This window comes from Suncus etruscus, chromosome 20 (genome assembly GCF_024139225.1).
Source record: "Suncus etruscus isolate mSunEtr1 chromosome 20, mSunEtr1.pri.cur, whole genome shotgun sequence".
NCBI classification, from domain to species: Eukaryota; Metazoa; Chordata; class Mammalia; order Eulipotyphla; family Soricidae; genus Suncus; species Suncus etruscus.
In genome coordinates, this window is record NC_064867.1 from 32,678,008 (window position 1) to 32,691,492 (window position 13,485).

General features: G+C 47.7%; 2 protein-coding genes and 2 non-coding genes across 6 annotated transcripts in view; 2 read left to right on the plus strand and 2 right to left on the minus strand.

The window, feature by feature from the left end:
- Window positions 1–852: 852 nt before the first annotated feature.
- On the plus strand, window positions 853–6,787 carry RPL32 (ribosomal protein L32). Of its 2 annotated transcripts, none has more exons than XM_049766344.1 (4): window positions 853–900; window positions 2,063–2,163; window positions 2,961–3,142; window positions 6,610–6,787. In XM_049766344.1, exons 2-4 carry the CDS (start codon window positions 2,068–2,070, stop codon window positions 6,737–6,739), a joined length of 408 nt encoding a protein of 135 aa, XP_049622301.1. In that variant the 5' UTR covers window positions 853–900; window positions 2,063–2,067; the 3' UTR covers window positions 6,740–6,787. The 2 variants fall into 2 exon arrangements, with proteins under 2 accessions (XP_049622301.1, XP_049622300.1); XM_049766343.1 differs by having other exon boundaries at window positions 2,066–2,163.
- Window positions 1,831–1,976, plus strand: LOC125998432 (small nucleolar RNA SNORA7). Its single transcript, XR_007492001.1, has one exon. It is a non-coding gene; the product is annotated as a small nucleolar RNA SNORA7 (small nucleolar RNA).
- Window positions 6,788–7,874: 1,087 nt separating the features above from the next.
- The window catches only part of CAND2 (cullin associated and neddylation dissociated 2 (putative)), a 36,121-nt gene continuing 30,510 nt past the window's right edge, over window positions 7,875–13,485 (minus strand). For both annotated transcript variants that reach the window (XM_049766258.1, XM_049766257.1), the window contains 3 exons: window positions 10,919–11,083; window positions 9,937–10,044; window positions 7,875–8,099 (listed from right to left, as the gene is read on the minus strand). In XM_049766258.1, coding sequence (XP_049622215.1) covers window positions 7,875–8,099; window positions 9,937–10,044; window positions 10,919–11,083 — 498 coding nt within the window. The remainder of the gene's footprint in view (window positions 8,100–9,936; window positions 10,045–10,918; window positions 11,084–13,485) is intronic.
- LOC125998450 (small nucleolar RNA SNORA51) lies at window positions 11,512–11,643 on the minus strand. The gene has a single exon (XR_007492018.1). It is a non-coding gene; the product is annotated as a small nucleolar RNA SNORA51 (small nucleolar RNA).

Here is a 13,485-nt window from a genome sequence, read left to right on the forward strand (position 1 = left end):
TCTCATGACAGTTTGTCAGCGTTCCCTCCCTCCCTTTCTTCTCACTTCTTCAGTTGACAACACCCCCATTTTCGCTTCCCTCTCCATCTGGGCCCTGGAAAGACGCCTATCAGCTAGCTAGCTGGTGACATCTGTGTTGTCTTGGATCTGTGGAATCAAGGGGGCGTTTTGTCCCCCCTCCCATATTAAGTATAAAACAAAAAAAAAAAAGCTAAGCAGAACAAATTAAGAACCATCCTAAAATATATATATATTTATTTTTATATATTTTAGGATGGTTCTTATATATAATTACATATATTAATTTATATATAAAGCATATCTTTTTATTTTGTGGTCAGTTTGGGTGGTTTTTGGGAGGGTGCATTTGGGAGTCCAATTTCTCTAAACTCCACTTTCTCCGTATGTCAAAAGCGGAAATGAAGGGGGGCTGCCATTCCCCCAATGACAGCGGATTGATTGCATTCTCCTGGCTTGAATTTATCTGGTGCCAGAATTATAAAGTGCCTGTTTTGTTCCCTCCAGGTCACTAGGGGGCGCTCTAGGATACAGCGGAAGTAATTGACATGCCCTCAGGCGAAACAGCTTCAACTACTGGCGGAAGTACAACCCTCCCTTCTAGGTCTTGGAAGCTCAGAAAAAAGAGTTCTAAATTTTCTATGTACCCCTCAATGGCAGCTTTGATTAATCTTAGTGTAAGTTTATACTGATTTTTAACAACCTTAAATTTTTGGTATTATTTATCTCAGACGTTTCTTTATTTTTTTGAGATAATTCAAAATCAGGAAATACTTGCTATTCCCTGCCAGGACCTACGGGCTATTTCCCATCAGCCCTTGTGCCCCCTTCTCCTTCTCTTCCCCGGCGCTGCCTACGGAGGTGGCTGCCATCTCCTACTAGGTGAGTCGTAATCGTCCGCCATCCACGTCTCTGCTCCCTTCCTCAGGCTGCATCGCCTCTGGGAGAGAGAGGGACTGTTCTTCCCCAGCTCCGGATCGGAGAAAATTGTCTCGATGGGCTCTTGGGAGCTCGGATAGGAACGGATGGAAGTTGGGTGGTGGGGGCTGGACCCCAATCCTGTGCCATCCGCCCATCAGGCTTTATCCAGGGGTGTCCTGCTCCCATGGCTGTTGGCTTAGGTGTTTGCATTTTCTCCTGGTCTGGATATAGGCCGAGGCCTGATGCCTCTAATTGATTGCTGCAGCCAATCCAGGAGGGACCCCGGTTCTAATCCCTGCTTCCCCTAAAGTCTTAAGAACTGAACCAGCAGTAACCCCTGAACACTGTCAGCTGTGATCCCATAAAAACAAACAAGAAGAAAATAAAGAAAAGGGACCAGCAAGGCAACCTGCAATCCTTGGCCTTGGTAACATGGAGCCTGGGATTGGGGGAAGGTCATTTTGATGGTCGAAAGTTTATATTTATCTTAAGATATGTAAGATATATATTATATATAAAATAGAATAGTTGTGTTTATATTAAGAGTGGAGAAAGATCAATGGGGTCCTGAGAATAGGAATAAGTTTTCCTTGCACATGGTGGACCTAGGTTCTATCCTCATGGTTCCCCCATGAATGCTGCCAGTAGTGAGACTTCAGCATGGTTGGGTGTGACACCCCGCAAAAAAAAAAAAAAAATAGAGGGGAAGAAATCAATGGGGATCCCAGCTGGGAAATAGTCATAGGCAAGTCAGAGTTGACAAGTGGGTCCTGGGGTGACCGACTCATCAGGTAAGACTGACATCATCCCCCCCCCCCCCAAGTCTTTGCAAAACTGGTGCAGCTAAACGGTGATTGGGGAGGGGAGGAGAGGACTTGATTATGGGGCCCCCACCTCCCAAAGATCGAATCTGCAGAGTGGATCTGTATTCTGCTAGCTTCGGAGATGGGAGGAAAAACAAGCCGTGGCAGAGGAGATACCCATTCCATTCCCAGCTTGCTCCGTGGCTGGCGATTGGAAGACTCTCTGCGACAGTGCTGTGTGTGTGTGTGGGCCTGAGGTCAGCTGCCTGAGCTGGCCCACCCAGGGAAACTTTTGATTTGATAGATCTTGTTCTTTCTAGAAGTCATGGCGGCCCTCAGACCCCTTGTAAAGCCTAAGATCGTCAAGAAGAGGACCAAGAAATTCATCAGGCACCAGTCTGACCGCTATGTCAAGATTAAGGTAAGAAGGGGCCCGGAGAGAGCTTTTTGCCTTGCATGCTGAAGGTCGGTGGTTCGAATCCCGGCATCCCAATATGGTCCCCCGAGCCTGCCAGGAGTGATTCCTGAGTTTAGAGCCAGGAGTAACTCCAGAGCGCTGCTGGGTGTGACCCCAAAACAAAACGAAAGATTAATGTAAGAAATAACACAGCTCTGGGGTAGAGAAATTGGTGGGTGCTGCCATTTTGTTGATGGCCAGGTCTCAAGCTGAAGTGATAGGCCTGGTTATTCTGAGGTTTGTCTTTGGGAGAACTAGGACTTAAGAGTATGGAGATTTTCCTTATGGGGGGGATGACACATACCCAGCAGTGCTCAGGAGTCACTCCTGGTGGGCTTGGGGAGCTGGGGATTAAATTCAGGTTTGTGCAAGGCAAGTAAGGGCTCTAGCTTTGATATCTTTTGCAAGTTGGAAAACTCAAAAGATTCTCTTTGTGAAACCTCTGTCCCTGACACACTTGTATTTTTCTGCTTTTCTTTTGCTTGGGAAGAATGTAAAGGAGCTATATAACTGGTGATCAAAGGCAGGGATATCCCGTCTTTATTTATTTGGTTATCTGGGAATTGAACCACATATGAGTAATCAAGCCTTTTCAGCTGAGCCATACCATCCTTGAGGACTTCCTGTTTCTGCACACAATATAGGTCTGATGCCTTGTTCACCCAAGACCCTGTTTTGGTTTTTAGCGTGCTTACTTTATTCCTGTCCCACCCCAAAGAGTTGCCAGGCCCTGAGAACTAACCTCCTATCTGTACTTGTAGCGAAACTGGCGGAAGCCCAGAGGTATCGACAACAGGGTGCGCCGAAGATTCAAGGGCCAGATCTTGATGCCCAACATTGGTTACGGGAGCAACAAGAAGACGAAGCACATGCTCCCTAGTGGCTTCCGGAAGTTCCTTGTCCACAACGTCAAGGAGCTCGAGGTGCTGCTTATGTGCAACAAGTGAGTTTGGGTCCTGCCTCTGGGTCTGGGGGGCTCAGGGAACTGCATGGTCCTGGTTTTGTTTGTTTGCAAGAACTGGGTTGGTGTTCTTCAGCTTTCTGGCCTTTGTGGACTTGCATTGGTTTGCAGGCTCAAGCCTTGCAGAAGCTCAAGCCTGACATTGAGAAGATGGGGCAGCCACAGTAGTGGTGGTGTTTTGTGGCATTTTCTAAAACATTGCTCTGTTAGATAGGGAAAGAGGAAATGTCACCTCAGACCTAAGGACTCTTATTTTTTAAAAAACAATTATTAGTTGATTGGTTGGTTGTTGGACTACATTCAGCAGCACTCAGGAGTCACACCTGGCTCTGCACTCAGAAATCGACCCTGGCAGGCTGGGGGACCATATGGGTGCCCGGAATCGAACGAGGTCCCTCTTGGGTCTGCCGCAAGCATGGAAAATGCCCTTCTGCTATGCTGTCTGACCCAGACCTAGGGACTCTTGACTTTTGGGCCACCTCTCTTGAGAGCTATAGGAACTGACAGTTTCCTAGATTGAAGCCCACTAATTTGAGGAAAGCTTCGAAGGTAGGCTACAACCTCACAGGTGTAGAGGCCAAAGTCTCTGCTAGCCAGTACACTCACCACTAGCCTTCAGGGCTCTCTTGGCCCCTTAAAAAGAGGCAAATCAAAACCAGGGCAGTGGAATGAGAAAATATTTCTCATGGAAAGAGATTTAAGCACTTGTGTCTCGTGGCAGGCGGTGGTTATTTTTTGTCTCTGTTGAGGCCTATCCCTGCATTTTCTAAGAAAGTAAAGAAATATGACTTGGTGTATGTGTAAAATCAGAATCTTTTCAGTCTTGGGGGTCAGAGAGATAGCATGGAGGTAGTACGTTTGCCTTGCATGCTGGAGGACGGTGGTTTGAATCCCAGTAGCATCCCATACAGTGCCCTGAGCCTGCCAGGAGCCATTTCTAGAGCGAGAGCCACGAGGAGTCCCTGAGTGTTGCCGGGTGTGACCCAAAAATCAAAACAAAAAAAAACAAAAAAATAATCTTTTCAGTCTTTCAGTGATTGTAGATGCGAGTTAGGAAAATGGACAAATCTTGGTGTTGAGTAGGGGGAAATGAACTGAATTAACCTTGGTTGAATTCTTAGGATGGAATTTTAACGAGGTATTAAAATGCTGGGGTTCTGCTCAGGATCGCAAGTTCCTGGTGGATGCTCAGATAGTAAAGTACAGTGATACAGTGATAAATCCATTTAATACTTGAGTACTGCAAATGCTAAAAAAATGTTTTAATCGCATATTAAGAGTCATGAAAAAATGCTTAGAACCTTTGATCTGCAAGTTCCATTTATGGGCATTTTTCTCCAAAATGGAAGTGAATGGCCTATGGGACTCAGATATCATGGGCAAGGCACTTGCCTTACATGCTGTCAGCGTGGGTTCAAAACAAACAGATTTACAGGGGCCAGAGCAGTGGTACAGCTATAGGGCCTTGCCACATGGCTGATCCAGGACAGACCTCCGTTCCATCCCCTGGCGTCCCATATAGTCCCCCAAGCCAGGAGTAATATCTGAGTGTCACCAAGGGTGGGCCCCCCAAATTAGAAAACCAAACGGTGTTGACTGTAGAACTTCCAAGTGACATGCATGTCTACTAAAATGATGGTGGTTTGTGGGGTGTACCCACCGCTTAACTGCAGGTCATGTGTCCCTTTCTGGTTTACCAGCAGCAGTTAGAAATGGTCATACATAGAGGGTGTGTAGAGCATATCACCAACAGCATGTTGTCACTGTTGTGAATGAAGTTCTTGCTGTGCCTTATTTAAACCAACCCTGTGGACATGTTACATAGTAGGTACATACCAGAGAAACAGCTATGACTTTGCACTGTCTGATTTTGGTGTTTGGAAGACAGTCCCTGTTCATATAAAAGACCATTCAGTATTTTTTTTTTTGTTTTTGGGCCACACCCAGTGGTGCTCAGGGGTTATTTCTGGCTGTTTGCTCAGAAATAGCTCCTGGCAGGCACGGGGGACCAACCTCCTTAGGTCCTGGATTGGCTGCTTGCGAGGCAAACACCGCTGTGCCTGTGCTATCTCTCCGGGCCCACCATTCAGTATTCTAATCATTAAACAGGTGGACAAATAGAACCTCTTAAATCAGACAATAGAAGGCTCAGGAAAAGGTTAGCCAGTTAGGGTGTGTGTCTAGCCTGTGCCTGACTTGGGTTTGATCCCCAGCACCACATGGTCTCCTAAGCATGGCCCTAAAGCACCTCAGCACCGCTGTTGTGTCCCAGGTATTCTTTGCATCCCTAACCTGGGCTCTTACATTCAACAATCAGCTTGGTGACCAACCCCACCCCAAAAGAACATTTTCTTTTTTTTTTTTTTTTTTTTTTGGTTTTTGGGCCACACCCTGTGACACTCAGGGGTTACTCCTGGCTATGCGCTCAGAAGTTGCTCCTGGCTTCTTGGGGGACCATATGGGGCACCGGGGGATCGAACCGCGGTCCGTCCTAGGCTAGCACAGGCAAGGCAGGCACCTTACCTCCAGCGCCACCGCCCGGCCCCAGAAGAACATTTTCAATAACTTTGACCATGAGGGTTTGTATGAAAATTACTTAGTAAGTCTAAGTAAGTCTAATTCTCTATATTTGCTTGTGTTCTTAAAAAGAACGTTCCCCTGTTGTTATTTTTGTGGTTTTTTGTTTGTTTGTTTTGGGCCACACAGCGCTCAGGGTTACTCCTGGCTCTACTCTCAGAAATCGCTCCTGGCAGGCCTGGGGGCAGGCCATATGGGATGCCAGGATTTGAACCATCCCGTCCTAATTCACTGATGGTTTTATAAACCACTTCCTTACTGAAAGGTTCCCACCAAGTGGCCTGGTGCTAATGTCAGCAGGTAATAAATGAACCAGGTCAGATGGGGCTCTAGACTGGTGGATTCAGGCAGTTTTTACAACTTGGATCTAGTTAGTAGCTGTGTCTAAACTGGTCTGGGGCACCTGCATTTGAACAGATGATTGTTCTCTCACTTTACTCTGCAGAGTAATTTAAAACTTTTTATGGGCAAGATTGACCAAAATATTGAGGGTTGTCTTGGCAGCTAGAGTTGGAGTTGAGTCGTGGTGATCTGTCCATCCTTTAATGCTGCCTTTATCTTTATGGGCTTTGATTTCCTTGCTTGTGCAATAGAGGCCCTGACCTGCATTGCAAAGCCATTGTGAGGATTACCTAAAGGGACAATTTCATCACTGAAAAGTATTTCAAGAGCTTTGCCGCTGGTGCCATGGGATTAGGGGTGGCAGTTGGGGATTGCCATCAGCGGCCTTTTGCCTCTACTACCTTCTGCACATGGCTCTGGAGGTAACTAGAGCATTTGAGCTGCCTGGTCAGCTTACTTAGAGCGCACCAAGTGTGTCTTCCAGCCTGCCTTGTTTTGTTCCTTACCTCCTCTTATTACCTCTCTTCCAGATCTTACTGTGCTGAGATCGCCCACAATGTCTCCTCCAAGAACCGTAAAGCAATTGTGGAAAGAGCGGCCCAGCTGGCCATCAGAGTCACCAATCCCAATGCCAGGCTGCGCAGCGAAGAAAACGAGTAGACAGTCTTTGGGCACGTGTTATTGTGTTAATAAAACCGTAAACTGCCATCTGCCACTTCCCCCTTGGTTTTTACTCTGCCGCTTTTGACTTTGACAGCTTGTCACAGATTGTTCTTTTTGTTGTTGGTACACTATGGGATTTGGGAGAGGTTTGGAAAGAGTATTTGGGCCTTCACAGGGAAGTCAGGTGCCCGGGGGACTTGCTCCGTGGCTAAGGAGAGAATCTCTGGCCTTTGAAATGCCTGGCAGAAAGTTGATGAGTTACTTAGTGCTTGTGAAGCTGAGACTATTCAGAGCACAGTTCAGATTAAGTTCTCTGACTGCCTCAATCATATTATGATGTACTAATAATTTCTCTTCTGATTAGCTTTGGACTTCTGAAGATAGTTTTAACAGTTTCTTTAAATCATTTATTTCTGTTTCTCAAGTGACGGCAGTTAAATCTGGTTGGCGCTGGGAGTTTTTTTTTTTTTAAACCTTGCCACCTATGGTGTGGTTGTACTTGCTATTGTCATTTAGAGCCAGCCAGAAAGGATGTTATGGGCCATAACCATCACCTGTTTGAATGTAAGTTGTGGTTTTTGTTACTGTGACAAAGGTCCCAATGGTGGTGTGTAGAGGGAGAAGTAAAGACCCTACTTGGGATGTCACCAATTTGAACACAGTCCTCTGGCCTGTCACTATACACTGTCAATGGGGGAGTGCATGTTCCATTTGCTACACAATATTCTGAATGTAAAAATAGGGTCCAATTCCCTGCCCACACACCTCCCCCTGCAAAGAGCGCCACACACTTTTGGGTGATTAATCACTGAATTAGAACAGTTTTTGAATCCTGAGATGCTTCAGATTCCTAATCAAAGTATTCCAGACAAGCTGGAGGCTGCCCACAGCCCGTGCTAAGATTTCAGGCAGTGTGAAATAACATCCAGCTTCTAGAAAAGTCTAGAAAACGAGACCTTTTTACTTGAACTGGGCCAAGTTGCAGGACCCAGTTGCCAGCAGTCTAGAATGTCTGGGTGAGGGCTTGCAACCTGGGGGCCCTCAAGGCACTGTAAGTCCCACTCCCAGGAGGTGAGTAAGGGACAAAGTAGGCCTTGGGATCAGAAGGCCCCTTTCCAAGGCTAGCGGAGAACTAGCTGAGCTCCATGGTGTCTGTGCTGGGGGCCGAAGCAGAATCCTGGATGCTTGCGAAGAGAGCAGCAAGTTCAGGGTTGGAGTGGATTTGGGCGGAGAAGTCAGCCATGATGGGGCTTTTTCCAACTTCCGGGATGGTGAGTAGGGCTGCCACAGCCCTCATCGCCGAGCGCTTCAGTTCGTCTTGTTTCTCGAACTCCTGCTTCACAGAACCAGCCTTCACCTGAGGAGTGATAGGGGCCATGCTGAATGAAGATGGCCCTCTTGTTTATGGGGACCCTGAAGTGATTTCCTTGTAGTAAAAGCCCCACTTACACACGGTGCCCCAGACTGAGCTTCCCTCTTCAGGCTGGACCTGGATCATTCATTTCCAATTCAGGGGTCTTAGGGTCTCCCCCAGGAGGAGTGTTTTAGGTGGGAGAACACTACACTGGAGCCAGTGGCTGCTTCTATCCCTGTAGGTAGCTGCAGAGAAGAGGCCATGGCCTAACCTAGACTATATGCAGTGCTTTCAGACTAGGACAGTTGGAGAACCATGACTTGGGGATGAGAGGAGAAAACAGCCCCTAATTTTTTTTTTTACTCTGGCATCCAGATAGCTGTTTTTTGGTGGTGGGCATAATCCAATGGTACTTGAGGTTCATTCTTGACTTCACTCATAGCAGTGCGGGGTGGGGGAACCATATGGGATACCAGAGATGGAACCTGGGTCAGCCCTGTGTGACGCAAAGGCCCAACTGAACCATCACTGGCCCCGGTACTGAGTACAGATAGGCTTTGGAAAAATGAGGCATTTGGGAAGACTGCATATAACCTGGGTATGGGCAATAGTAAAGAACATTAAGATTTCCTGCCCCATTGGTATGAAAAAAAAATGGAAGTCTTCGAGTTAAAAATCATAAGTAGCCTATGTCAATTGAAATGTTGGCACTCAAGTTCCTGCTTTTGGTTTCTAGAACTTTGCAGATTTCAGGACTGATTGAAGAGTCCCCTGAACTCCCCAGGCCCTGAATGAAATGTGGACAAAATATTTCTATTTTCTGAAAAAGATTTTGCTACTTAAAAATCTTTGGTGTCAGGGAGATATTCAAGGTGCTGGAGCACAAACTGCATGGAGGAGTGATGTGGATATGGCCACAAAATAAACCATTTTTCTAGGCCAGAGATATACTATAGCAGGTAGGGTGCTTTCCTTACACTCAGCCAACTCAGGTTCGATTCCTGGCACCCTATAGGGTTCCCTTAGCATGGAGCTGGGAGCAATTTCTTCCCAACACCTAGGTGTGGCCCAAAACCAAAGTAATAAGTTTTGGGAGGGTCATACCTTTTGGTGCTGGGGCCCTGCTCTCAGCTTGGGTTGCACTGCCCTGGGGCCCATGTGGTGTAGGAACCAACCAGTCATTTGAATGGCTGCCATAAGAGAAGCAAGAGCCTTAATCTCCCTCTGCCCTACCTTTAAATTCAGTCTAGAAAATTCTGTCCTCTTGGTTCTTTTCCTTCCATAACTTCAACTATCCTTACCCAACAGGTATTTATTGAGTTCCCAAGTGCCCCTAAATCTGGGAAACACCCCAGCAGCCTGCTTATTGAGTCCTTGAAGCACTGCTGTCATCTCCCACACTGGTCATGTCTGTCTGCTTGCAAATATTTTTCTTTTTTGTTTTTTAGCTTTTTTTTTTTGGCCATACCCATTTGACGCTCAGGGGTTACTCCCGGCTATGTGCTCAGAAATCGTCCCTGGCTTGGGGGGGACCATATGGGATGCTGGGGGATCGAACTGCGGTCTGTCCTAGGCTAGCGCTCGCAAGGCAGACACCTTACCTCTAGCACCACCTCTATTGCCCCTGCCTGCACATCTAACTGTGGGAGATAAGTCAGCTGTGTCTCAGCATCCCAGCAAACCTGTACAAAGACCTGGGCATTCAGGGGGTGATTAATGGGCAGGGACACCCTCTGAGTCCTGAATATAGGCCTGTGCTAGGGAGGGTATTAGTGCTTCATCCACCCACCGCCCTGCCAGGAGCCTGCTGGGCTGGGCTGGAGCTGGGCACAGGCCTTACCTTGGCAGTGCAGGTGGCTCTGAGTGGTTCAATGAGCCGATCCACCCGCTGCAGTATAGGCACAGGACACAGGGTAGCCAGCCTTGCAAGCATGATGAATGTCAGCATCTACGGGAGGGAACCAAGCTCCTGGTGAAATGAACCCAAAGGAGGAGGCCCAGGCCCAGACCTAGAGCCAAGGGGAAAAAAAAGCTCCAAAGCCCAGTTTTCAGGATCCTGGGGGACTCAGAGCAGTGATGAACCAGATGGGCTTGGGGGAGTATCAGGCCCACATTTCCCCACAGCAGCTGCTCGGCTCCAGCCCACGGGCGAGGTGGGTGGGCTGTTTGCAAAAGAAACCTCGATTTTCATGGAAATCTCCCTATTTTTAAACATTGGCACCTGATTAAAAAAATAAAACAAGGGGCTGGAGAGATAGCATGAGGTATGGAGGTAGAGTGTTTGCCTTGCATTCAGGACAGTGGTTCGAATCCCGGCATCCCATATGGTCCCTGAGCTTGCCAGGAGTGATTTCTGAGCATAGAGCTAGGAGTAACCCCTGAGTGCTGCCGGGTGTGACCCAAAAACAAAACAAGACAAAAAAAATAAAACAATAAACACCAGAAAACTGATTCACCAAACTCAACAACAGGCCGGCCTCTGCTTATGGGAGAAATGGTCAAATCCTCCTGTGTTGGTGGGAGAAATCATTGTGGCTTGCCTGCACCCCAATTATGAGGAGATAGCAAGCAGCAGAGAGCGGGACATTAGACAAGGCCCTGCTGTACCCTTTAACTAGCTTGGTCTCCACAGCCTCCCCCAGAATTTGGGGTGAGTGCCTGGAACCTAAAACTCAAGTACGTGCACTGCTAAGCTAAGGGTATATCTTCGTTTCAGGTTTTTCTGGCTATTGCCAACTCCATAGAGCCAAAGAGCCTGCCTCCCTAAACCCCTCTACAGTTTGAGGGCCAGGCCCATAGGGCAGGACACCTGAGAGCCCTACCCTGATGTCGTAGTGGTCCTTCAGCCCATCTTCCACATGCTGTAGGAACTTGCACACATCCAGTTGGTCCAGGCAGCCCTCCAGCAGCGAGAACATGCACTCGAAGGCCGCCTTCCGCACATCCAGGCCATCGTCCACCGTGTGCTTGAAGGGGCCCATCTCCACCTGGGGCAGTGGAAGTAGAGGAGAGTGATCTCAGGGCTCGCCACACCTCCATCTCTTTTCTGGGACCCTTGTCCCCAGATCGTGTCTCCACATCTAAATCTCGGCACTTCTGCTCAGCTTACAGAAGCATGGCCACCACTGTCAGTAATGGCACCACTTACTATGGCACCCTATACAGGCCTCTCAACAGCCCTAGGAAGCTGCTTTACTTTTGATTCCAATGAGGATAGTAAAGCTAGGGGCTGGAGAGATAGCGCAGCGGTAGGGCATTTGCCTTGCATGTGGCTGACCCGGGAAGAGCCGGTTTGAATCCCGGCATCCCATATGGTCCCACAGCCTGCCAGGGGTGATTTCTGAGTGTAGAGCCAGGAGTGACCCCTGAGCAATGCTGGGTGTGGCCCCCAATCAATCAATCAATCAAACTTTTTTTTTGTCCCCCAATTCACAATACAGACCAGGCAAGGGGCCTGGGTTGAGATGTATATGAGGTGCATTTACTGTACCTCCTTTTTCTATATAGTCAGTGTAAAGACACAGCCTGTTGTAAGAATTGGGAGGCTCAAGCTTTTATTTAAAAAAAAAAAGGATAGGGCCCGGAGAGATAGCACAGTGACGTTTGCCTTGCAAGCAGCCGATCCAGGACCAAAGGTGGTTGGTTCGAATCCCGGTGTCCCATATGGTCCCCCGTGCCTGCCAGGAGCTATTTCTGAGCAGACAGCCAGGAGTAATCCCTGAGCAATGCTGGGTGTGGCCCAAAAACAAAAACAAAAACAAAAACAAAAAAAGGATAGGGGCCAGAGAGATAGCATGGAGGTAGGGTGTTTGCCTTGCATGCAGAAGGACAGTGGTTCGAATCCTGGCATCCCATATGGTCCCCTGAGTCTGCCAGGAGCAATTTCTGAGCATAGAGCCAGGAGTAACCCCTGAGTGCTGCAGGGTGTAACACCCCCCCAAAAACAAAAACAAACAAACAAAAAGGATAGTAAGGGTGGAGGCCCATTCGAGTGTCCAAATACATAAGCTAACTAAGAGGTTAAACCAGAATTAAAAACCCAGGCCTTAGAGTAACTATACAGAAAGGTAATGTGCTTGCCTTGCACACAGGTGACCCAGGTTCCATTCCCAACACCCCAAATGAGTACCACCAGGAGTGATGGATCCCTGAGCATAGCCTGGAGTAAGCCTTGAGCACTGTCAGGTATAGTCCCAAAACAAATGAACAAAAACTTCTGAAGCTTCTTCGGCCATTCCGTGTTGATGTTCGCTTAAGTGACGACTTTTTTTTGTTCTTGTTTTTGTTTGGTGTTTGGTTTTTGGGTCACACCTAGCAGCACTCAGGGGTTACTCCTGGCTCTACACTCAGAAATCACTCCTGGCAAAAAAAAAAAAAAAAAAATCGCTCCTGGCAGGCTCAGGGGACCATATGGGATGCCAAACCACCATCCTTCTGCATACAAGGCATACGCCTTACCTCCATGCTATCTCTCTGGCCCCAAGTGACTTGACTTCTTTTTTTTTTTTTTGGTTTTTGGGCCACACCCGGCGACGCTCAGGGGTTACTCCTGGCTATGCGCTCAGAAGTAGCTCCTGGCAGGCACGGGGGACCATATGGGACACCGGGGGGATCCAACCGTGGTTGGTCCTAGGCTAGCGCAGGCAAGGCAAATGCCTTACCTCTAGCGCCACCGCCCGGGCCCGTGACTTGACTTCTAATGCCTACACAAGGCTCTGTATTTAAAGTGAACTTCCTGAACTGGAGAGAAGGGCCTCAAAAGCTGTAGCACATACTTTGGATGCAGGAGGCCTGTTTGGTCATTGACATCACATGCCCATCAGTTCTAAATCAGGAGTAACCCACAGCATTGCTGGATGTGACCCCCATCTCCGCCCCCTCCCAAAATGTAAGCTTCCTCTTACTTACTTCCCCCTTTTTTATTTTGGTTTTTGGACCACACCCACAGGTTACTCCTGGCTCTGTGTTCAGGAATCAATCCTAGCAGGCTCAGGGGACCATATGGGATGCTGGGGATTGAACCTGGGTTCATCCCAGCTCAGCAGCTTGCAAGGCAAACGCCCTCCCGCTGTCCACCCTCTCCCTTTTTTCTTTTTTAAAGGTTCCTTTGAGTCTTGAGTCATACCTGTTAATGCTCAGGGGTTACTCCTAGCTCTACACTCAGGAATTACTCCTGATGGTGGTGCTCACGGAACTATATGGGATGCTAGAGATCAAACCTGAGTCTGGCATGTGTTTACCCAAGAAGCAGACACCCTCTCTGCTGTACTATGCTCCAGGCCTTCCTCTCACAGCCCAGCTCAAATGCCTCCTCTTTTATTTTATTTATTTATTTATTTATTTATTTATTTATTTATTTATTTATTTATTTATTTATTTTTTGGTTTTT